The sequence below is a fragment of the Miscanthus floridulus genome, chromosome 7, assembly GCF_019320115.1.
Source record: "Miscanthus floridulus cultivar M001 chromosome 7, ASM1932011v1, whole genome shotgun sequence".
Classification (NCBI taxonomy): domain Eukaryota; kingdom Viridiplantae; phylum Streptophyta; class Magnoliopsida; order Poales; family Poaceae; genus Miscanthus; species Miscanthus floridulus.
In genome coordinates, this window is record NC_089586.1 from 127216719 (window position 1) to 127242707 (window position 25989).

General features: G+C 47.1%; 2 protein-coding genes across 2 annotated transcripts; both read right to left on the reverse strand.

Moving 5' to 3' along the window:
• Window positions 1-6877: 6877 nt before the first annotated feature.
• On the reverse strand, window positions 6878-10627 carry LOC136467905 (leucine aminopeptidase 2, chloroplastic). The gene is made up of 10 exons (XM_066466718.1): window positions 10322-10627; window positions 9582-9999; window positions 9293-9487; window positions 8976-9201; window positions 8753-8879; window positions 8561-8656; window positions 8346-8423; window positions 7718-7778; window positions 7429-7616; window positions 6878-7221 (listed from the first exon to the last, which is right to left on the reverse strand). Exons 1-10 carry the CDS (start codon window positions 10580-10582, stop codon window positions 7090-7092), a joined length of 1782 nt encoding a protein of 593 aa, XP_066322815.1. The 5' UTR covers window positions 10583-10627; the 3' UTR covers window positions 6878-7089.
• Window positions 10628-16348: 5721 nt separating this feature from the next.
• LOC136466235 (formin-like protein 7) lies at window positions 16349-24567 on the reverse strand. The gene is given in 15 exon segments (XM_066464649.1): window positions 16349-16655; window positions 16758-17104; window positions 19002-19068; window positions 19171-19239; window positions 19528-19644; window positions 19715-19786; window positions 20773-20867; window positions 21425-21506; window positions 21590-21640; window positions 21758-21838; window positions 22436-22477; window positions 22613-22711; window positions 23005-23076; window positions 23179-23299; window positions 23408-24567. Coding segments are annotated over 14 exon segments (2361 nt in total). The 3' UTR covers window positions 16349-16655; window positions 16758-16871.
• Window positions 24568-25989: the final 1422 nt, after the last annotated feature.

The window sequence follows — 25989 nt, forward strand, 5'->3', positions numbered from 1 at the left end:
TCTTGTCTTCATCCTTGTCATACTTGTGATTCTTCTTCTCATTAGGACAATCGGCTATGAAGTGACCGGTTTGACCACGACCATAGCAAAACCTCTTCTTGTTCCTTGCCTTCCCATCACCACAAGTCTTTCAGTTGCTCTTCTTCTTTATGAACTTTCTAAAGTTTCTAATGATGAGTGCAACCTTTTCATCGGACTCTTCTTCTTCACTTGATGAATCATCCTTCACTTTCTTCTTCTTCTCTTGACTAGAAGATTTGCCTTTATGAGCTTGAGTTGCCTTTAGCACTGCATTCTTGTGTATCCCATTGCATTAGGATTTTGATTGTGAGCATTGGTTATATCTTCATCTAGACACTCATGATGCTTGAGCTTTGAAAGAACTTCTTGGGTGTCATCTCACCATAACCGGGCCTTTCTATGATCACAGACCCTAGCATATTGTTTTGCCTCTATAGGTTCTCAACATCTTTCTAGCAACCTTGTTGTCATCCCATCCGGTGCTTCCAATAGCTCTTATGCGGTTGACCAATGCCATAAGCCCATCAAACATGGATTGTGTTGTTTCATTTTGCAAGAACATAAATCTTTCTAATTCACCATGAAGTAACTCAATGTTGCCTTTTCTCACACTCTTTGTAGGGTCGAGATGGCGGACTAGAGGAGGGTGAATAGTCCTTTCTATAATTAATCGTGTCGGCTAACCGAAACAAGTGCGGAATTAAATCTATCGGTCTAGCCAAGACAACACCCCTCTATCTATGTTCTCTAGCACCTTACAAAGATCCTAATTAAGTAACTAAGGTGTCGGGGGGTAGCTAGAGCTCACCTAATTAATTCTAGAAGCAAGGTCAAACAAACTATGCCACTAGTACTTTAAGCAACGGGGAGCTCCTACACATGCTAGTAGCAAAAGCACAAAGCCAACTAAGCACACTAGCAATGCTCAATAACAAGGCAACCAATGCCAAATTAGAGAGCGCAAATACTTAGCTACACAAACTAAGCAATATGACTAACAAGGTTACACAAACCAAATTAGTCACGTAAGGGAGCTACTTCTATGCTACACAAGCAAGAAGGTAACTAGTGAGCTATACAAGCAAACTAATTATAAGAGCAACTACACAAGCACAATGTATATGAAAGTAATTACAAGCTTGTGTAATGAGGATGCAAACCAATGGAAGAACAAAGTTGACACGATGATTTTCTCCCAATTTTCACGTGCTTGCCAACACGCTAGTCCCTGTTGTGTCGACCGCTCACTTGGTGGTTCGGTGGCTAATTGGCATCACCCGCCAAGCCCACACATCGGGCACCACAAGAACCTACCCCAAAAGTGAGGGTAGCTCAATGACACGCTTTACTAGAGTTGCTCTTCGTGGCTCCCGTGGGGCGAGCACAATGCCCCTCACAAAGCTCTTCTTCGGAGCACCGCACAAGCTTATTGCGGGCTTCGACGGAGACCACCACCAAGCCATCTAGGAGGTGACAACCTCCAAGAGTAACAAGCACCACCGGCTTGCAAGACGACCACCTAGTGCCACTCGATGCAACCTCACGATGCAATCACACTAGAATCGCTCACTCACTCAATCGGATGAACACTATCAAGCTAGAGTGAGTTAGAGGGCTCCCAAGCACTCTCAAGCATGGACACAAAGTCCCCCAGGTACTTGGCCCTAGCCATGGCTGATACCACCTTCTATTTATAGCCCCCATGGGCTAAACTATCGTTACCCTTCACTGGGCAAATTTCGGGACGACGGAGACGCGCAGATCATTGCACTGGACGCGTCCGGTGGTGACCGGACGCGTTCGGTCACCGCATCCAGTCGCAGCTGACCCGCCATGTGTCCCATTCAAACTAGCTATTGCCACCAATGTGCTCTCTCTAACATGTCACATCGGATACGCTATTCGAAACGATTGGACGCTGAGCCGCAACGTTCGGTCGAGTCGGTAAGCTCTAGGGCTGACCGGATGCGTCCGGTCACTCTGGACCGGACGCAGGAGACATAGTGTTTGGTCGAGTCTAGAGAGCTCCTAGAGCCACTTTGGGCTGACCAAACACGTTCGGTCACTCGGACCAGACGCTCCAGCGTCCGATCACTGTTACGCTGAACACCGACACTCGTGATTCACACCGGATGTGTCCGGTGTGGGACTAAATGCGTTCAGTTGCTTTCACTTAGTCACTCACCTCAGGTCCAAATATTGGACGTGTTGGTCGCCATACCGGACGCGTCCGGTCACTTCCGTCTGACAACACCGAAGTCTAGATAGAATACCAGACATGTTCGGTAGCCACACCAGACGCGTTCGGTCACACTGTGACCAGCGGGACTACTCCTTTTCTTCACCAACTTCTTCTCCTTGCAAATGTGCCAACACCACTAAGTGTACATCACCATGTGTATGTGTGTTAGCTTTCACAGACATTTTCCAAAGGATTAGCCACTCAACTGCCACGCTACTCGATCCTAGCGACGATGCAAAGTTAGATCACTCAAGTGGCACTAGATGACCGATATGCAAACAAGTTTGCCCCTCTTGATAGTACAACCATCTATCCTAAACCCGGTCCATCAACTTCTCTACACACCTATGACCGATGAAATGAAATGCCATAGGTTATACCTTTGCCTTTGCCTTCGACAGCCACACTGACTTTCTTGGCGAGAGATCGGTCATCGGATCAAGAACAAGACTTGATTACTGTACAAGTGAGATCATGCCACGCAGGTATACATACCACATATATAGAAGTATACGGTGGCAGAATGCTCATGCGGCTCATGCTTCTTCGTTTCTATTTATTTATTTATTTACTCTAGCTAATCCTATATTTATTTAGTGTTTTTTATATCAATAAAATCTCGGCGTTGGGCCAGTCTCTACACGAACGGATGACGAGATCATTTAGCTGGGACTGGGGATGATGATGGGTTTTCAATCTTGTCATCATACACGGCGCTCATCCTAACTAGCTCCAGCTGCAGTACACGGTACGCGTTGAGGATGCGATCGACGTACAACAAGCAAAGCAATGATGTCACTAGTCTGTTGCTTGTGCTTCCGTTCCGTGGACTCGTGATTCGGATCGTCGCTTCCTCCAGTCCAGGGAACGCGTTTCGGTGGGGACTGGGGCGGAGGAGAAGAAGGAATCCGTCGAGGCGACGGATGTCGTCACCTCTCCCATGTCCGATCCCGTGCTCCGCGCTCCGGCTCCCGCGCACGACAAAAGCGTGCATGGATCCTGGTGGGTCCTGCCTGGCGGTCGGTCTGTCTGTGTGTACGCTCTGGCCGGCCCTGACCGTTGCACTCGGCCGCCCGGCCGACGTAACAGGAACAAGCCTAACAACAGTACAAGCATCCAGTGCGGAGATCTAGCTGGAGACATAGAGAGCCAAAGAGGTCAATGGCCACCACCCACTTGCTCGTTAACCTCCTCGCTGAGGGTGGAGGGTACAGCGAGTGGTAGTCTGCTATGCTCAGGAAAACATGCAATTATAACACAATGTCACGTTTGAGTATGTTTACTTTGACCAATAATAGATAAAAAAATTAATATTAATGATATCAAATAAGTATTATTAGATTAATTACAGAATATATTTTTATAAAAAATTAATTTAAAGCCATAAATATGAATATTATTCACTAAAAATTTAGTTAAATGTGAACTACTTTTTTTAAACAGCCAGGTCGCTCGGTGGCCATGGGATCGATCGCGACGTATCTCCTCTCTTTGTCGTCGGGATCCATTGGGCCGGGCCGGGTAGGTTTAGTGACCAGGCCCCGCAGCACTCGCTGCGACACTGTGTGTGTTAGTGTTAACTGTTGGCCTTGGCAACCTCTCGCTGCAAATGATGGCCCTCAGGAGGCCCCTGGACGAGCGCCAGCGCCAGTGTCGACAGGCGGCCACCATGACTCCATGAGTACGCGCGTCTGCGAGTGCCAGTCATTCTTCACCCTGTTCGCTTATCGTATCAGCCATACTTATTAGACATGATATAGTGTTTTCCTCTCACGACAAAACATCATCAGCCGGGTTATAAAGAAAAAAAAACGAAGCCAGAGACACGGGGAAAAGTGGGCGAGAAAGCGAGCGTGTGATGGTGAAATGGAGAGAGACAACAGGAACGATTCAATTGCGTCCTTGTGCGTGCCTGTACGTGAGACTCAGAGACTGATCGAGCTGGTCGTTGGGATTATTACCCTGCACTGCGCACGTACGCGCACCGGGTTCGGGTTCGCCGTCGTGGCAGCACCTCCCGCGACACCGCATACTGGACCGCTAGCGACCGCCAAAACAAACTTGCCCCCGTCAGCTGTCTTGGCGCTCAAACGCTCGGTCAGGGAGTGTCAGTACGGGGCAAACAGCAATTTCAACTCATCCTCCCTAGACTGAGGGCACTTCGGCTTTTCTCCTCGCCGTTACACACCGTTACGCAGCGAAAATGAACGGAATGACTTGGAGGGCAAAGAAATAAAGTGTCATGGTACCTAGGTAAGTCCAACTTTTTAATGACCTGTAGGAAAAGGGTCATCTTTTTTAATGGTACACACGGAAAGCCTCTAAAATTCATAATCCCCTCAACATGGACACACGCCGACGCCATTCTCTCCATTTAGGGGAACACTCACCATTCATTTTATTCTCTGGGAACAAAAACATGGCAGCTAATCTACAAGTCCCCGGGTACCGAGCTCCCGGCTGACATCTCACCTGCTCTATTAATCTACGAAAGCGGACACAACAGACTGATTCAGACATTAAACCCCTCAGCACGGAGGCATCGCTTGTGAGCTTCGATCCACTTGGTGCAAGCTAGATCTCTCCATGCTCAACGATGCACTCATCTCTCAGCCTCTTTGTATCAGGGCACGTACGCGCAGCATATCTTCTTTTTCGGCTTCGATTCGGCAGCAGGAGCTGCGGTGGGCAGCAGATAGGCCCGTACCGTTCACAGATGGGGATTTTAGGTGACGACGGCACGGGCCCACAGTGCAGTGGTACTTCAGCGCTGCCCATTTTCAGCAGCAGTGTTCTGCAAAATGAGGGCAAAAGGACGTCATTCTGCGCATCGCCAGGGCAAATATTTCATAATCTCATCTCTCGAGTGTACAGCAACAATTGGATCAACTGCTTCCAGTAAAATTTCAGCAGTACTAACCAGTTCTCAAGAATTAGATACTCTTATCCCCTCGTTCGCTTATTCAGATAAACATGGGATTAAAAAAAAGGCAGTTTTTTTAGCAGTTCTCAACTTCTCACTCCCACACTCTGAAGTATCACCAAACCCAGGTAGTCTGAAGTCTGAGCTGAAGTTGGCATATCACAACCAGAAAACGAAAAAACTAAGACGAGGCTAAACAGCATATCATTAGTTTGATTATTTGTGAAATTTCATGACTACAACATCACGCAACGGTGAATTTGCACTCCGTCGACCCAGGTAGTCTGAAGTCTGAACTGAAGTTGGCATATCACAACCAGAAAACGAAAAAACTAAGACGAGGCTAAACAGCATATCATTAGTTTGATTATTTGTGAAATTTCATGACTACAACATAACGCAACGGTGAATTTGCACTCCGTCGACCCAGGTAGTCTGAAGTCTGAACTGAAGTTGGCATATCACAGCCAGACAACGAAAAAACTAAGACGAGACTAAACAGCATATCATTAGTTTGATTATTTGTGAAATTTCATGACTACAACATAACGCAACGGTGAATTTGCACTCCATCGAACAATGAAATAACAAGCCAAACCTGTCTGCTAAATTTGCTCCTTCGCTCAACCTAACATAGCATGCACACCACTGCCTTACTCGATGCACCAAACAAGCAACAATTGAGCAGCGGACTTTAATCTTCTAGCGGAACTAGGTTTATCAATCAAGATTATAAACCTTGCATCAATCGATTCAAAATCACGCACACAAGCAAACACCTATTATAATAATAAATTCTAAAATCATACAGGCAACGAGATTGTCATGTGGGGCAGGGTGAGAAAGCCAGAAAGGGGAGGAAGCTTGCCTTTTTCGTTGCCGCGCCGGCGAACCGTGGGGCAGGGGGCTGCCGGCTGCGAATGGCCTGTCTCGTGCAGGCGTGCCGCGGCTTCTCTCTGTGCTTGCGGCGCGGCGGCCGTGCGCGTCGTCCTCTTCTCTCCCCCCTCCCTTCTTGCTGCACAAGAAAGAAAAAAAAAACAAAGAGGCCGGCAAAATGGCCTCCGCGGCCCACGGACGTTGATGGGCTGTGTCCGCGAAAGGCGAAACCCACGGACGTTGCTGGGCTGTGGCCGCGAGAGGCGAAACCCACGGACGTTGCTAGGCGGCATTGGCCCGCTTAACATGGAGCCCAGATGTCAGTGGCAACGTCACCTGTGACGTTTTTCCTCACAGGAACGTCCCTCTTCCCCGGTGGCCTTTTTCGCGCCACGCCGCCACTCGTCAGTCCGTCACGCTCACTGACTCACACACACACTTGTGCGGTGGCACGAGAAGACAAGTCGAATACGCATGAGCCACGTGCCTCATCTGGCAGTGGCACACCGAGAAGGACGCTGCACGAATACGATGCCCAGATGTCCAACTCGTGCCCTGTGGAAGAAGCAAAATCTTTTGACTTTCCCAAGGCAAAGCAACGTCTCCGGAGGAATCACGGGAAGTTCCGTTCCGACGCAGAGTTCTTTGGCGTACCCCAAGGGCACAAACAGAAGGAACAAACGTTATTTCACTCGACAGAGACACGTTACACCACAGCACCGGCAGCCGGCAGCCGGCAGCGCGGCTTGACCGCTACCAGCACGCCACTTTCTTTCAGGGACAGGAACCAACACAACTCGTGATGACACAAGAGAAGCGTTCCAAAGTCCAAACCCTTCTGATTATTCTATCACAATGGTATCACACGCCCACCTGGCATGCCAAGAGGCGGTCTGCAGTTTGCAGCTTGCAACTCTGGAATGGAATGGTAGCACAAAAGGGGGAAAAAAGCATGGTAGACCCTCTCCACCTTTCTTCACCGGTGGCAGCTTGGAAAAGCATGTGGTATGTGGGGAAGGGGTTTTGTTCATGACGAGGAGTTCTTGAGGACCCACTCCACCAGGGTGGAAACGCCGAACCCGGTGGCAGCCCGCTTCTTGTCGTTCCACACTGGCCCGGCCATGTCGATGTGCATCCACTGAACCTTCTCGTCAACGAACTGCAACAAGGGAGAGACGGTGTGCTGTTAGTACCCTGCTCTGGAATTTTTCGCCAAAGCATTCTTATCTCATCAACAAAAATGGTTCGTTCAGTCAAAGCAGACGGAAAGGAATGTGCGTCTGTTATAGAGCTACTATGAACAAAGTAGTTAACACCACTCCAATGATCCTATCGCTATGATTAGGTGTCAAAAACAAAAATGTACCTGTTTCAGAAACAGTGCGGCGGTAATAGAACCTCCTTGCCTACCGCCAGTGTTGACCATATCAGCCACACCAGACTTCATAGATTCCCAATAGCTCTCTTCCAGCGGCAGTCTCCAAAACTTCTCGCCTGATACCTCAGAAGCAGCGGTAACCTCCTTGGCTAGCTCATCGCTTGGTGTGAAAACCCCTATTGAAAATCTCTCTTTCAGTATGCAGAAATAAAATAATCTAATACTCCATGTTCAGAGCACAAAAAGGCGGAGGGTGCAGGTGGATGTGTGAGCTTACCGGCAATGCTAGGCCCAAGTGCGATAACACAAGCGCCAGTTAGTGTTGCCAAATCAATAATCTGCAATTGATAATTACACATGAGTCAAGTAGTCAACTTACTCAACACTAGCAACATGTGTCCTACTTGCATAGCCTTCCAAAAGATAACAAAGCATCTTAAGAGCTTAATTAAAGCAGATCTAAATCGAACCCTGCATAACCAATCCACTGCAACTCTAAATCGAACGTAGCCAAACATTTTATGACTGTACACTGGCAAAGTGACAAGCGCAACTGCCTTGTTAAATAATGAATTAATTGTAGTGCATACTCCCTCCACTTAAAAATGTAGGCCGTTTTAGGATTCTCGTTGTTCAAATTCTTTAGCTTGGCTCATCAACAATGGTTGATGTTACTAGATTCATCGTAGAAATTACTTTCATAATTTATAAATGTCTCTAGTTAAAATACTATACTTTTACAAAATTTTAAGCCAAACTGTTATATTGGAGATCGTGTCAATGTCCTAAATGACTTATGAAATCAGAGGGGGTATTGAATTAATCATTTCCCCAAATGAGTACGACTACATTAGAAATACACACTGACAACATGTACAGAGAACTTTAAAATGAAACTTTATTACCTTTTCAACACCTTGGTTGCAAGCATAGACCAAAGCATCAGCAAGTGTTAGCCTTCCCTCCGCGTCAGTGTTATTTACCTGATAAAATCCATTCACAAAGGTAAAGTTTAGTAAAAACCAGCAGACATGGAACAGAAAAACTATGGCCTATGACTGTTAAGACTACATTTCCCGCAAGCAGGATAATAATAATAATAGTGTTGGAGAAAATATACCTCAATGGTCTTCCCATTGGAAGCAGTTACAATGTCACCGGGCCTCATGCCTGTGCCACTAATCATATTTTCACAGGCAGCGACTATAAAGTGAACCTATGAAAAGGGGAAAATTGTAGAAATTTAACAAATACACTAATATGGATAAAAACCTCTACGTCTCATACTAGGAGGCTGTCAAAAATGAAGTACCTCTACTCCAGGAGGCTTGATTTGTCCCAAAGCTTTAGCTGCACCAAACACGGCTGCAGAGCCTCCCATGTCAAATTTCATCAGTTCGATGCTGCAGCCTGGCCCGGTCTTAATGTTGTAGCCACCACTGGATTCATAGGCAAATCAAGCATAAGAAAAATAACAAACCGTTCCACCTTCATGTCTACTAACTTCTAGTTTTTCTGTTGCAAGAACTACAAACCTGTCAAAAGTTAAACCCTTCCCAACAATAGCTAGCTTTCTCTTAACGTTCCCATCAGTAGGTTTGTAACACAAATGGATGAAGTGAGGAGGGTTAGCAGAAGCTGCAGCAACTCCCAAGTAGGAACCCATCTTTAACTCTTTGCATTTCTCTACATCCAGTATTGTGGCAGTGAACACATCACTGTAAGTAGAAGCAATCTTTGACGCCTCCTCCGCAAGCACAGCTGGAAGGACAAAGGATTACTGCAATAAGTATTACTATACTGACAATAAATCTATGAAGAACAATCAAAGTTTGATGAAAGATCTACTGACCAGGGGTAAGGACATTTGCAGGAGAGTTCACAAGCTCTCTTCCAAATATCACACCAGACGAAAGGTCATTAGCATACTTAAGTTTCTGATCCACCTCAGCACCAGAACCCAGTCCAATAATATCAACCTGTTTCAGGTGCACCTTTTTTGATTCAGACTTGTATCTGCTGTCCTCGTACAACCCCAGCACAGTTCCTGCGATTCAGACCAGCAGAAAATTTAGCATCAATCCTTTGCACTCCATAACCATCTCAAAAGGAAACGAAGCGTGTGCAGGGGAATGAAGTACCGGAAGCAATTGCAGCTGCAGCAGTCAGCTTGAACTCTTCCTGGATCCCACTAGGGGAGGCAAGAACAATAGCAGCGGTGCTAGCTTGAGCGGCCTTGGCTACCGACGCGACGGACTCGCCGAGGCCTCGGCTAGCGGCGGCGGTGGACGGGGCGTTCTGGCCAAGACCGATCAGGCCCACCCTCTTGAAACCCTGCCCCGCGAGGCGGAGAACCACCGACTGCCCCGTCTTCCCGGTGAAATCTTCCTCCGCCGCAGCCTCCAACAGGAGGCCACCGAGCTGGCCGTCCAGCTTCTTCAAGACGGCATTCTCGAACTTGGAGTCGGCGTCCTTGGACAGATCCTTCTCCGTGACCGCGACGGCGAGAATATCGCCCTTCCACCCGGAGAATTCGACGTCTTTGGCGGAAAAGGTGACCTGGAAGAACGAGAGGAGAGCATAGGTTGAAGCTCACTCACTGCAGGAGGAAAGAAGCGACTGACTTCCCACGGATCAAATCGGTAAATCTTAAACGAAGATGGACAGTTTTGGAGAGGGAAAGAAAAAGCTAGTTCTGATCTCGATCTAGCACTTGTTTTAGCGCGCGAACGATAAGTCATGATCAAGTCAACCTACGACAGTAGCAGCAACTTTTGTTGGAGATGGATTGTGGGCACTGACAAAGCAGGCGAATCCACGACGATTCGAAGCACTAGTAGACGGGAACCAGTGGCAGGAACACGCGCGAGGTTACACACACCTGAGGCGGCTCGATGGCGTTGGGCTTGGTGAGGCCGAGAGCGGGTTCGGTGGCCGCGGCCGCAGCGGCGGCGGTGTGCCCCATCCGAGCGCGGTGACCGAGCGAGTGGCGGGCGTGGGGCGGGAGGGGGCGGCCCGACGACGACGCGAGCGCCGCGGGCGGTGCGCGGGACACGCTGAGGCGGCGCAGCAGGCGCGGCGAGCGGCGGAGGAGCCTGGAGGCGAGCACGGCGGCGGAGGTGGTGGATGCGGCGGTGGCCATGGAGACAGCGCGGAGGCGAGGTATATATCGGCCGCGGTTGCGTCCCCAGCCGTCCGATCGGGATGGCCCCCTTGTATGCGTCAGCCACTGCGGATACGGTACGGCTGCCCTCCGCTCCCCACGTCGGTGTCTCTTACCTCGTCTCTCTGCCTGGTGGGACCGATGGCAGGTCGGCCCACATGTCAGTGATGGGTTTCTTTGCCTACGAGCTTGTCGTTGGAGAGGCCGGGAGAGTCCGTTCGTATTGGGCGTCGGGGTGCGGAGGCCGGAGGCGTGTGCTCGTCGGAGCATAGCGTGCACCTCGAGGAGTCCTGCTCAGAAAAAAAAAAAAAAAAAGTGGACCAGGCTTTACATTTTTCAGAGTTCCAGGATCAGATCAGGATCAGGTTTTTATTGGGTTTGTTTTACGGAGAAGCGCGAGGCTGCAATGATGGAAACCATGGAGACACCCAGGGCGTGTTTGGAGCTCGTTGGCCGTCGGCCTGGCTGCGTCCCCAGCTACAATACGCGTATTTGATGTCTATGGGCTGTCTTCCAGCTGGCTCCCCATGCATTCCCCCTTCGTTTTTCTAGGGGGCATGGCCACGCACGGCTCCTCTCGAGCGATTTTGGAATGATTTGTGGCGGTGACGGCTAGTTCGCGCGGGAGTGTGAAAGCTCCGCGCGCGCTTTCGCTACTGGTGAAATCCGCTACCTTTATAAGCGGCCCCTCCCTCGGATAGCCCTGAGCAAATTTTACCAAGAACCGAGAACCGAACCGAAAAAACCGAGAACCGAACCAAATTTACCGAGAACCGAAATCTCGGTTCCCTGTTCGGTTCCCATTTCCTAAGAACCGAAATTTGTTCGGTTAATTCGGTTCCTCCCCTCGGTTAACCAAACTAACCGAGGAACCGAACTCCCGCCTCTCAGAGACCCAGAGTCCCGGCGCCCCCCTGCGACGGCTGACCTCCCGCGGCGCCGCATCCCCGTCCAGAGTCCAGCGCGCCCTCCCGAGTCGCTGTTTTTTTAGAAGCCAAAGTTGGTCGGTTAGTTCGGTTCAGAACCGGAACCGAACCGAACTAACCGAAGCCGAACTTCGTCGGTACCGATTTTTTAGAAGAACCGATCGGTACCGACTTTCCTGGGAACCGAGGATTCGATTCAGTTTGGTTCGGTAGTACCGAATGCCCAGGGCTACCCTTGGCGAGCTCCCCTCCTTCGTCTCCATTGCTTGTCCACCAAATCCCGTGAGAGACCGACGGTGCATTGAGGTGTGGTGTCCGGCGAGGCAGCGTTCTTCCCCGGTGGGCTTCCTCTCCGTTCCCCTGGCCCGGATCTGGTCGGACGTGGCGCCGCACCTTGTTCCTAGCTAGGACTCCAGGAGGCAGTCATCTTCTTCCTTCGTCTTCCTCGGTGTCGGTGGTGCGCGTGGTGGTGCTGTGTACCGGTCTGCTTCCTCTCCGTCGGGATCTGCTTCTTTGTCGTCGCCTCATCTTCTTCTTCTCTGTTGTTCGCTTCGCATTTGCTCCGTCGACCACCTCAAGGTGAAATCCACCCCCAATGGACCTACTCTTTGATTTGGATGATGATAGGGTATCATTGTACTTATACAAGGTGTTGTCTTTGCGGCTTATCTGAGCTTTTGGTGTCGGCTGCTTTTGTTATGCGATGTTGAATTTAGGGTTTGCCTTGAACTGTTGTTACAGTTCTTACTTCATTATGGTTTCATGTTGTTTGTTTACCTGTTATTATGGTTGATGATGATGTCCATTGTACTGGGAGGCATGTTCTATCATGCAGTCGTGCCTATTTTTGTTGTTGAATGATTACACATCCATGTTGAGGCCAATCAGGGTCAATTGAACTATGTTTGTCTTGAATGTTCATGCATGTAGATGGATCCGACCCAAAACCGTGAGCTAATGGCCAATCAAACTGCTACCTTGGTAGTTGTTACAGTGTCTTATGTTGTCACTTGGCTTAGGAGGTCTAGGCCTGAACCAGACCCATTGTTGTATCATCTTAGGAGTGATGCTGAGCAACATAAGAAGCAGACCCTGCAAGCCATTTACAACTCCATAGATGCAAAGTGTCTGTCCATGTTAAGGATGACCAGAGCTCCTTTTTACGCTTTATGTAACCTGTTTAGAAATAGGGGGCTTGTACTAGAAAAGGCTGGGTGCACAGTTGAGGAGCAGGTTGCTATGTTCCTCCATGTAGTTGGACACAATCAAAGATTTAGGGTGGTTCACCAATCCTTTAGGTGGTCAATTGAGACTGTCCATAGGCACTTCCACCAGGTTTTATATGATGTTGGTGAGCTTAGAAGTGAAATGATTAAGCCTCCTACAGCTGGCATACATCCAAAGATCCTTAGGAGCCATAGATAAAACTCTTACATGCAGGTAACTGTAAATTTAACTGTTAAGCCACAACTCACTGTAGGTGTGAACCAATGCGCTTATCCCACTTACACCTTTTTAGGACTGTATTGGTGCCATTGATGGCACCCATGTGTTGGCTAGGGTGCCTAGACACATGCAGCAGACTTTCAGGGGTAGGAAATCAAACCCCACACAAAATGTGATGGCTGTTGTGGACTTTGACCTGAAGTTCACTTATGTATTGGCCGGCTAGGAGGGCTCAGCACATGATGCCCTCATCCTTGCTGATGCCATTAAGAGAAATGATGGGTTCATTGTGCCTGAAGGTAACTAAAACCAACTGTCTACTGAGCTTATGTCCTTACCATGTCATAAACATTTAACAAGAGCATATTTGGTGCACTTGGTTCTGGTGAGGCCCTTGGGGTCAACCAGGCTGATAGTGCAGTTGCTAAGGTTGAGGGCTCTACCTTCCACCATGTCCTTGAGGAGAAGACCAACACTAAAGTTGGTGAGGGCAGCAAGGCCATAGAGCAGTTACATTCTACTGTGGGTGGGAAGAGGAAGAGAGGGAACTTCACTGAGAATGAGATGCTCTTGTTGACAACATGTCTAATGTTGTCAATAATGTTGCCAATGCACTTAGAGAGAGGTGCTGCACATGTGGATCCTAACTTATATCTTGCAGTCATGGAGATGCAGGGCTTCACCACTAAAGCCCTCATTGTTGCCTACACCTACCTGCTGGAAAACAAGGCCATTGCCACAGGCTTTGTGAAGATGGCAATCAGTCATAGGGACATTTGGTTGAGGAACTATCTTGCCAAGAACTACTATATGTAGTTCTGTCCAATTAGGACAGCAAGGCAAAGAGAGAGTTAACTGTGCACCTCCCTCACCCACTCTCTTACCTTTTGTACACACCTAGGTGTAGCTTTTATGCAGCTTAGTTGGCTGATTCACACCTGTCCTTTTGGGTTAGTGTAGTTGGAGGGTGGCTGACTATAGGTAACATTAAGCAAGATGGACCTTATTTGAGCCTACATGTGTGAGGTTGTACTGGTATCTGTAATGCACTATTAGTGGCCTCTGTTGGCTACTCTATTTGGTATTGTTCATGGTTTCTTTTATTTTTGTTGGATTCAGTTCTTTTGGTTCCATTTACTACATCATCTGTCATTGTTACCTTGTCTTTGGTCATGAAACTTAGCCATACAGTGGTAGTAGCATAGATGAACGATGATGATGTCGTTGCATGGATGTGTCCCATGGTAAAAGCTTATGTCTGTTATTTATAACACGTTGGTTTTGTTTCTTTTGATTGGTAGTAACTATGGGAAATCTATAAGGCCTATGATGCAAATAATATATTCATGAGGTGGCTGCCTTGTTTAATTGGTTCTTCATATTTTTCATCACTGCCATGGAACCCTATGTGTGCTCATCCATTCACTTATCAACAGCAACTTGTATCTTATGCTGATGACAGTGAATGGATGTGCACAATAGGGTTCGATGGCAGTCATAACCCTGGATTTGCACTTGTTTGGTGCCTGCCCTGTTTACTTGATTATTCTGATTTGTCATGTATGTCAACAAATCCATGTGACATATACATACCCTAGCAACAGCTCCTTTCTTGTGCTGATGACAGTGTATGGATGTGCACATGGATTCCATGGTAGCCATGAGCTTAGATTTGCTGCGCTACTAGTTTTTATTTTCTATGGAATCCACCGATGATTTAAACTGAAAGAACACCACCACATTCTAAAGTTGAGGCTAACCTTTTATTACAATGCCTGTGATGTCAATTCTCTTACATATGAACTTGATGATGTTGTTCATCAGTGGGGGACTTAAGATCAACGATTGTAAATCGTAGATCTTCAAGTTCCACACTCATGGCTAGTTTCATGCTTTACATTTGACGAAAGCTAAACCAATGTTTTATTTCGCAGAAATGGCAGCATACTATGTTGTTTTCAACGAAAAGGCTCCTAGGATTTACCTGAGTTGGCAGGAGTGCAATAAGCATGTTCTTGGGGTGAGAAATGCTATATACAAGAAGTATAGCAACTATGACCAGGCTGTTAGAGATTATCAGGCAGCCATGAGAGGTGTCCATCCATCTCATGGAGCAGCACCTCCCCTCCCCTATGATCTTGTCCCTCGTGATGCTTTTGCTCCAATCATTCCTCCTTCTGATTGTAATAGTAAGGCTGGCTGGTGAAAGAAGGTGTTAATCACCTCACTTGTTATCTTGGTAGTTGGACTATGGATGAAGACGAGCAAAACTGGCAGCTACAACTGCCCTACTTAGGCTTGTGATGACGACAACTACATGATGGATGAGTTGCTGCTATGTCTTAATGGTTTCTGTCTTTCATTTCTGTTAACTATCTCCTTTGTGTTATTCAAGGACTACTGATTACTGATTAGACTGCTGATTACTGATTAGGCTGCTGATTTTGTTATTTTGCCTTGCTTCATTTGTACTTTTATAAAGTTAGAGCAGCTATGACTCTATGCTTATTTACCTAATTAGTCTGAGGCCTGTTGGTTATGTGATGTTGCATTACTCTTATCTATCTCCCATCTGTTGATTTTTGTTGGCTGCTCTCCATGGTTGCTGGCTTGGCCGGGGATCAAACAAGATCTGGGAATGACAGTCGGTGGTAGTTGGTCTTGGGCTTGGCTCCCAGCTGTGGAATCAAACACAATCTTTTTTGGGTCTGGTCAGTTTGATACAGCCATACAGGTCACTAAACAAGGGGCCTTGCACCGGGTCAGCCAGGCTGTGGCTGGTCTGGGCCTGGCCTGCGGGCCTGGCTGCCTTCAGGCTACCTACCAAACACGCCCCAACTACCGCTCCGGCTCCACCGTTGGATCGCCAATGGTGGCAACGGCAGCGGACGGAGTATGGCGTCACGGCGAGGAACACCGGCAGCGCTACAGGGCTACAGTCTATAGTGCCTTAGTTCCAGTCAGATCAGCTCCTACCATCATTCTCCGAATCCAAACGTCCATCGTAACCTTGCGGCAGCAATGCTGTCACAGTTTTCTATCAGATTTGGGACAAGAAGAAAGGACAGGGTTAAAAAAAACACTAGCCAGGCATCAAGGGACAAGGGTTTGGATCAAGTGATCGTTTCACATCGCTCTGTACAAAAGCATCGGTACATGGAGATTTGAGAATGTATACACTTTACATGTATGGACACAAGATTACAGATTTGTTCTAACAGGGGAATCCCCCAAGATAACCCAAGAGAGACTGCAGCTCCGTTTGTGGAACCTTTGCTTTTGATGAAATTGTGGAACCTTTGTTACAACAACAATAGATCTGAAACTGCTATGTACATCAAGAACCAGCGGTAAGCTTCAGTTTATCTGCTAATTATTAAGTGAACTGTTATATTAGGACTAATTACTTCTCCCTAGCTACTTGACAACAAAAACTGTAAGACAATAAAAGTGCCAACAGATTTTCTTGGACCATGGAGAATGCATACACTTTACAACACGCGATTACAGATTTGCTATAACAGGGGAATTCCCCAAGATAACAAGAGACAGCAGCTCCCTTCGTGAGCTAAACGCGTTTGTGGAACCTTTCTTTACAACAGCAACAGATGTGAAAACTGCTATGTACATCAAGTGAACTGTTATATTAGGACTGCACAGCATTACTTCTCCCTAGCTTCCTGAAAGCAAAATTTGTAAGACAATGCCAGCGCAAATGGATCTTAGACAAATGATACTACTGTTATATTGACATGACAGCTCCAGTATCAGTAGCGGTTTACCTTGTCATACTGCCTGAAGGAGTGCTACAAAACTTTGTGCCACTGGTCTAGGTGATCAAGTGGCACGAAATTAGTGAAGTGCATGCTATGTAGATGCAAGACGGTGAGTCACCGTCACCGTCCTGAAATTCCGAACTCCATCGATTCCCCCTTCTTGTGGGCAGTTAGTTTGGCCTTCTCTTTCAAAATTCCAAGCTCCAGTGATTCCCCCTTCTTGTGGGCAGTTAGTTTGGGCTTCTCTTGCTCTGCTTCTGCTTGGGCTCTTTTCTTTTCCAGCTCCAACTGCTTAACATTCTCAGCATGGGCCCGCTCAAACGTCTTCGTGAAGCTTAGCAATGTTGAGACAACTGTACATACAAATGAGAAGCAATTGAGAGCAAATATGTCTCGGGATTGATAGATTGATTGTCAAGAGTACAGGGTACAATATATATATATATATATAGGCAAGGATCCGGAGGGTTTATAGAAACACCCAATCAACGGTGATCCTTGCCTTATCAATCTAACTTAACCCCTAAGGCACTAGCCGCATGGGCCTTAACACCAGGCCCATAACAGCCCTATCAGGCGCCTATGCTAACACGCCCCCACAGTCGAATCGTCAGCCACTCTGCACGTTTAGACTGGACCTGAACTCCGTGAACACTGAGGTAGGCAGCCCCTTGGTGAAGATGTCTGCATATTGCGAAGAGGTGGGAACATGCAGAACACGAAGGTCACCAATGGCGACTCGCTCCCGGACGAAGTGAAGATCAATCTCGATGTGCTTGGTACGCTGATGTTGCACCGGGTTGGAGGTCATGTAGACGGCACTGATGTTGTCGCAGTACACCAGTGTGGCGCGCCGAAGAGGGGCATGCAACTCTAGGAGAAGCTGGCGTAGCCAAGTTGCCTCTGCAACTCCGTTAGCCACCGCGCGATATTCAGCTTCAGCACTTGATCTTGATACTGTGTTCTGGCGCTTGGAGGACCAAGAAACAAGATTGTCACTAAGGAACACTGCATAGCCCGAGGTGGACTTACGAGTGTCCGGACAACCAGCCCAATCAGCGTCGGTGTAGACGACAAGATCAGTCGAAGTGGAAGGTCGCAGCAGGAGACCGAGGTGGAGTGTGCCCCGAACATAGCGAAGAATCCGCTTCAGAGCAGCGAGGTGAGGCTCCCGAGGGTCGTGCATGTGAAGACAGACCTGCTGAACGGCATATGCAATGTCTGGGCGGGTGAATGTCAAGTACTGAAGGGCTCCAGCAAGACTGCGGAAGTCGGTAGCATCAGACACAGGGGCCCCCTCAGCGGCAGCAACCTTAGGATTGGTGTCCACTGGAGTAGAGCATGGCTTGCACTCAGCCATTCCGGCACGATCAAGGATATCCAGCATGTACTGTCGCTGTGAGAGCAGGAGTCCATCACCACTTCGCTGAACATGCATGCCGAGGAAGTGATGTAGTTCACCAAGATCTTTCATGGCGAATTCTCGCTGAAGTGCTGAGATGATCCGCCGAAGAAGGTCTGATGATGAAGCTGTGAGGACAATGTCGTCAACATATAGCAACAAGTAGGCTGTGTCGGAACCACGCTGGTAGACGAAGAGTGAGGTGTCTGACTTGGCTTCAACAAACCCAATAGACAGCAAGAAAGTAGCCATTCAACTGTACCAAGCACATCGAGATTGATCTTCACTTCGTCCGGGAGCGAGTCGTCATTGGTGACCTTCGTGTTCTGCATGTTCCCACCTCTTCGCAATATGCAGACATCTTCACCAAGGGGCTGCCTACCTCAGTGTTCACGGAGTTCAGGTCCAATATGTCTCGGGATTGATAGATTGATTGTCAAGAGTACAGGGTACAATATATATATATATAGGCAAGGATCCGGAGGGTTTATAGAAACACCCAATCAACGGTGATCCTTGCCTTATCAATCTAACTTAACCCCTAAGGCACTAGCCGCATGGGCCTTAACACCAGGCCCATAACAGCCCTATCAGGCGCCTATGCTAACAGCAATCATAACTGTTTAGAAAATCCAAAAGTAGATTGCTATCGATGTGAAGATTTGGTGTGCTCTGATTTGGAACAGGAACGCTTAAAGCCGCAAGAAGCAATCTGTAACTCCTCAAAAACAAGTTGATTAGGTTTTAATATCCAAAATTGCCTTTTCTTTTAGTTTAAACATGTCTTGTTAATCTTAGCTTTTGCACGATAGTAGGATAACTAAGCTTTTCAGCTCAAAAGAAAATACCTTGCTCAAAAGGACACCGCACAGGATCTTCACCAAAATAATGTGCTAGAGAATCGGCACTTTTCCCCTGCAAGTAAAATAATATTCTTTAGCACAAAGCATGTGCTGCCTGCAAGCAGAAGGCATGCATAATGCATCAGGATAGTGATACTGTCGAGTCTTGACATACCGCAGTGCTGTAAAGCAAAGCTAATGACCTTCCTTCAGCTTGGGCATCAGCAAGGAATAATTTCAATTTCTGAAATAAAAAAGAAAGAAAGAAAAATCTTCAGAGCATTATAATCAATATGCTAATAGTGTGATGATGGCATCTTCATCTTTTCCCCATCAGTCTATTGTGCATACTAGAGATACAAATGAAAGAACAAGAGACATGACTAGAAACAGAATGAATGTGGAATGTGGGATCCCACGTGTTAGGCCTCATAAAGTGTCTTTGGTGAGCTTTTCTTCCACAACTAAGCCACAAGCTCTATCACTATCTACTCTAATAGCACCAGTTAAACTAAAATACTGGGAAACTAACCCTGTAAAATATCTCTGTCTCTGGGGGATCCTTTTCAGATGTTGCCAGTTCCTGCTCCACTTTTTCCAGTCCTTTAGTTATTGCTTGCATTTCTTCTGCTAACTCCTTTAGTTGTATCTGTTTTTACTCCAGCTGTCAGTAGAAGAACAAAACCACATGGATCTATCTAGCATTAGATCTAAACTACCTTTGAGGCAGGTTCTAAATTTGCAATATCCCTGCTGAAGTCAAGAACTTCAGGAAGCTTGTCCGAAAGAATCTGTTCAAACAAAGAACTTTGAGAAAGAGCAACAGAGTTCATCAACATAATGAACAATGCAAACATGCCTGCATGTATTGGTACAAAGATACAATTCGTGGGGAAACTCAATGCTAATACAATGGAAGTAAGGACACTAGTTCAAAGTCACACAGATTGATTGATGACAACCTTTTTCATGGAAAGGAGCTCCAGCTCACAGCAGGAGGTACTCATTGCAGGGGTGTTATTTTGCCAAAACGGTACGTTTAATCTTCTAATATGGTCACTACAACAAAGGAAGAAAGGGGAACCACAAACTGGGCATTGGAAGTCACAGATGTAAAGAAATAGAAAAAAGGAAAAAAATCCTGAACACCAATCAACTCTTCAGCGCACTAATGAATGAAGGAGCGCGTTATGCCGCGACCGGTCGGGCATTTTGTGAAGAGCGAGACTGTTCTTGAACCGCACCAGCGCACTCCCACCTCCGGCCTCCACCGCCGCCCCCGGCCAAAGGCTTCCTGCCGCCAGCCGCGCCCCTCACTGCCCACCCCCGCCGCTCCATCCCGCCCACCCCTACCCTAACCGGAAGAGACGAGCTCGAGCATCTCGCACCCGCCGCTGGCTCTGCCCATCTGGTTGTCTCCCGCCGCCTCGCTCGCTGCCCCTGAACTCGCCATCACTGCCGGTCTGGCCGCCTCCCGAGGCCCCTCCCCCTTCTAAGGCCACCGGGCATAGAGTCCCGAACGGAGGAAGAAGACAACGCGGCAGGTCGCGCGCTCGTGCTTCCGAGCGACGCGTCGCGTGAAGTTTGCGATGAATGAAGCGGATCAATGTCTACTAGAAGAACTCTAACTGTAATCGGAACACTAGATTTTGTAAACCTTCAATAATGACCTATCACCTATGTCATAACATGATGGCACTATGTCAGCGATATGCTTAGACATAACCTTGTTAGACCGGATGTCTAAGGCAGAGGAGGGGGAGGGAGGTAGTCACACCTTGCATAGATAATGCATCAGAGTCATCCTATTATTACGTGCCCGTATATCACTGAGCTTAAGAAGACTGTCCAATCTAAATCCAACAGCTGCACCTGAAAAATGGACACGTGTAAAAAACTAAAAAATTAGGTGAAAGAGTCAACATTCTGCTGTCAAATTTCATGAGGCTAAATCTTAAAAGTATGCCTTTTGCAAGTAAATTAGAATACATATATGGTTTTTGGCTGTTGCTGGTTATCCAGTTAGTTACTGCAAGCAACTAAAAAATACTGTCCAAAGGAAATAACACAAATATCAACTGGAAATTTTGTCTTGTGTAATATTTCCGGATTATTTTCCAAGTTGATTAAAGTATAGCAAAAAAGGTGAGCCTCGCAGAGAACATGAATGCAAGATATACGCTAGTCATAGAATTGCAGTGAAATTGGCCGTGCTATTGGAAACTGGAATATTGTTTGCAGTTGCAAAGTTTTGCTCCAACTCTTAATTTCCTTTAATCAATATTTTTGTATAAAAGCATAAGCCAACTATGTAATGAAATTAAATAAGAACCAACTGATAGCGTGAAACACTGAGCATTGTGTTCCTCAATGTTGTGTCATTTATTTGTAGGGTGAATACTGGTATTGCACTTGGTTCGCTGACTCACCCCTTGCAGTTCCTTGGTTTAATGCGTTCCCCAAAGAAAGAATCGTCTGCATCACTCGCTTAAGTTTCAAAGAGCTCCTAACCTGGTCATGCAACATTGTACATGAACATTCGTTACATGTCAGTGAAGTGTGGAGATTACTTGATTAAATGATTTACAGCATACCTCTTCAGCAACCGAATTGATGATATTCAAATTACTTTTTAGGTCCGCAACCTGAAAGAATATAAAGAATGATGCAGCAATAGTTTAATGTTTATATATTTATATACAAGAACAGTAATACAACCCCATGGGGGGAAGCATTTCACAAAGATGCAATGTACTTCTGACCTGTGTAACAAACGTTATCTTAAATGACAAAATTCTCAGTTTTGACTCCACCCTTGGTACTTTCATCATCTCCAAGAAAAACTACAAACACAAGAGAAAATCAGCAATGGAGTTATTGATTCAGGGATTAACTGCACATTTTAAGATGCATGGAATGGGTTAACAAATGAGGGCCATATATCCCAGAGGTACACTAGGTATACCGATTGTAGAAAATGGCCATCTCACCATACCAACTCACAAGAAACAGCCAAAGATAAGACATGAATATTTAAATTGTGTCCATCTTGCAATCTTCCTGCTTATGATCAGTGTAAACTAATCCTCAATTCTAAATAGTTGACACTTTCTTAGCCCTCGGTAGGATTTCTAGAACAACACTAATAACTATAACTATAACCATCATTTACCATCATCCACTTTGCAATTTGTTTGCCATGCTTGTTTTAGACAGAATTTTTTTTCTTCAATTTATGACCTTCTTGGTGTGTGTGATTTGATCCTAAGTGTTAGTATTTAGAAATGGAGGAAGTAGCTCGCCCCTCCATTAAGGTCTAATGTAAGGAACAAGCTCTTTCCTGTCCCTTAATGGTGGCATATGCACTTTTTCCCAATCATTTACCAAACATAATTCGTCGTCCAAGGAGAATAGAATATCACAGGGGAAAAAAAGAAGACCTGTTCACAGTTCCCTAGGTTCTCCTTTTTGCCTGTATAACCCTGAAAAAATTGAAAATTACCATGTCAATATAGATAGGAAGCTGATGGAAACAAATACTGCTGGTATACCAAAATACAATTCACGAGAAAACTAATAAAATTTCAAAGCGGAATAGAGCAGGAAGAAAAATGTACTTTGAGTAGTTCCATTTCTTCCTTAGTTGGACAGAACTTTATGAGGTAATCTACTTGATCACCATCAACTATGGAATCATCAAGCGCAAGCACTGAACCCTGAAAGAGAAAAAAAAATAACCATCCACGTAATCAATACAATCAACAAATATTGTCGGAAGGAACACCAAGAGACTTTATTTTCGGCAACAGATGTGATGGATTTATTAAGGTACCGGGAAAGATCCGTTCTGTCAAATAACTTATTCTTAACATGAGCTTGAGCTAATCTATTCTTTAACCTTCCAACAAGGCTGTGCATCAATTATGCTTGAATTCTACTTATCAAGATACTAATCCTAATAACCCTACAAAGATATTGCTATCTTAAGATAATGTCACTACAAAGTTACCATTAGATCAGGCAGTGGCATCTTAATGTTTCTCAGCATAATTTCACAATTCTTTGAGCGATGAAGGTCAATCTGCATAGGAGAAGTGCAACGTTAATTGTTTTATTTACACTTAAGTTATCATTTAACTACTTAGATGAGAATAGTTGCACAAATCGGAATGGATAGAAGTACCAGATGAACTTTTTCTTGCTTTGTTGCAACAGAAGGGTGTTGTCGTTGCCGTTTTGCCTCCATATTTGGCATCGTTACAGAGAAAAGACTTTCGAGCTCAGAAATATCAATCTCTGGAGTCCTAATAAAGATAAGCATGGATAAGTATATCCCCCCCCCCCCCCCCCCCCCCCCCCCCCCCCCCCAAAAAAAAAACTTTAAAGAATTCCATAAAAGAATGTTCTTATACCTAGATACTTCATCAGACTTCTGTGTTTCAGCCCACAAACTTCCCTGTATTGCTCTTGACACTTTCACCCAGTGCAATGGCTTCAGCGGGGTCCTTTTAGATGCCTGGTTGGCACGTAAACTTCTAGGACTTTTTGAGCGGGCTGTGCTACGATCCTTTGCACCAAATGAAAATGCTGGAGGTGGGGGAGGGTTAGAATTGGCAGCACTTCCCTTCGTAGGTAAAGAATGTGACGAAAGCTTATGATGGGGGCCTGGTGGAGGTGGAGGTGGTTGGATTGTTGGTGACTTCTGTGAAGCATTGTTGGCCACAGCTAGCTTAGGAGGAGGTAATGGGGGTGAAGGTGGTACTGATGGTGCAGAAGTAACACGGGATGACTGTGGTGGTGAAGGCGGAGGTGGATGAGGGGCTGCCACGCGATTTCTTTTACTTAAGGATGGAAAACTTTGTGAAGGGGGAGGTGGTGGAGGTGGAGCAGGAGGTGTTTGAGAAGAATGTGGTGGTGGAGGTGGAACAGGTGGTGTTCGAGGAGGTGGAGGTGGAGGTGGAGGTGGAGGTGGAACAGGTGGTGTTCGAGATGAAGGTGGTGGAGGATGTGGAACAGGTGGCGTTCGAGAAGGAGGTGGAGGTGGAACAGGCGGTGTTTGAGATGAAGGTGGTGGTGGAGGTGGAACAGGTGGTGTTCTAGATGGAGGAGGTGGTGGAGGTGGCACTGGCAGTGATCGAGGAGGTGGAGGAGGTGGAACTGGCAATGATCGAGGAGGTGGAGGAGGTGGAACAGGCGGTGTTTGCACCCGCGTAACACTGTCTGAAAATGTAGGTGTCAAAGACGGGGTGTCTGGATATTCCATCGTTGCACTGTGCTTGTTATCTAGAAACTACGGTTGAGACAATGAGACTTCAGGTTTATTAAGTAGTGGAGAAGGCGGAGGTGGTGATTGTGGCCGTGGAGAGGAAAATGGTGATTTTGCCAAAGCTGGGGGTAGGGGCGGGGGCGGTGGAGACCAAGCTCTCTTTTGTGGATCTGGAATTACAGATACAGCATATGGATTTGAGCTTGAAAATGGCGTTGATGGTGGTGGGGGTGGTGGATGTGGAGGCTGATGTGGTACAACTTTTTCTATAATGATTTTTACCTCTTCACCATGTGTCGGGTTCATAAACCCGGGGTCCCTCGGAAACTGGCTTCTGTGCCAAGGCTCGGCCCAAGAGTCTAAAAACAATAGGGAAAGGGGGCGGTCCAGCAACCAACCGGGAGGCCAGGCCCAAGAAGAGAAACGCCCGCTCTTTGGCTACTTCGGCCCACCTGTCCGATCGGAGCACTCGATTCGGGCTACAGCCGTCTCCGGGCGACCTCCGATCAGAAGGCTTGCCCCAAGCCCTACTTCCGACTCCGACCCCGCGTCCCTCCAACCGGGGCTCGTAGGAACCCTGTTCACCGCTCTTCTCCGATCGGTGCACTCAGAGCCGACTAGAGCCCTCCGATCGGGGATGCCCCGTTCGGTAGGAACCAGAAGACGTGCAGAGAAAGGCAAGGCAAGGCTCGCAAGTCAAAATCACTACACCAGGGACCATACCCTGCATGAAATAGTACTCTGCAGCCACCCTGACACAAATAGTATTGTAGGCGTCGACATCTCCCTCCACAGTTTTGTAGGGGCCGCTAAAACTCCCATACGGTAAGACCCTCCGCGTGTCTCTGGACAATCGATAGCGGTATGGGCACCAGGATTTACCGTACCGGGTAAACATAGCAGGACTCCTCACATGCCTCTAGGCATCGAACAATATTTACAGGTACCGACGTCCATCCTTCCTGAAGAAGATAGCATGACCTCCCGTGTGCGTCTGACATTCTATAGCGACATCAACAGTGTTGTGGACACCTACCATTATCCAATCCTCATCAGCGTGGGCAACAAGGCTTAAAAACATCCGTACCCTCTCACCTGTAAAGCCATCCCCTTCATCTATAAAAGGGGATGCGCTCCCTCCAGCAGACGGACGGATTCAAGTAGATCAGAGTTCCTTAGATCGATAGCTCACAACCACAGAACCGCGAGGTTCAGACCTCAAGTCCCCGCTTGAACACTTAGCTCATAGCGAAGTTCTTGTCACTCTCGGCCCTTTCGGTCGGAGCCGACTGGACCTCTTGTACACCCTCTCTTTCTCTCTCTTGTTTGTAACCCCACTGCAGACTTCGAGCACCCGGGCTCAGGAATAAAAGTCACCGACCGACCCCAACTGGACGTAGGGCACGTTGCCCGAACCAGTACAAATCCCATGTCATTGAGTGCTAGGCCATCTCCGATCGCAATGTACAACAAAACTACAAATATTCACTAGTTATCATATTATGCACCGACAGTTGGCGTCGTCCATGGGGAGGACGCTGTACGTTCAACACTTTTTTGGTCATCGGATGGCCCATTCTTCCGCCACCCCCGCCGTGGCGGGCTCGGGCGATACGATTCGCTTCGGCTCATTGGAATTCCCCGCACTCTTGCCTATCGGGATGTGGGTTCCACCCGTCTTCAAGCCATCCTAGGCCTTCCTCTTCGAAAGCCTGGACTTCGTCGCCG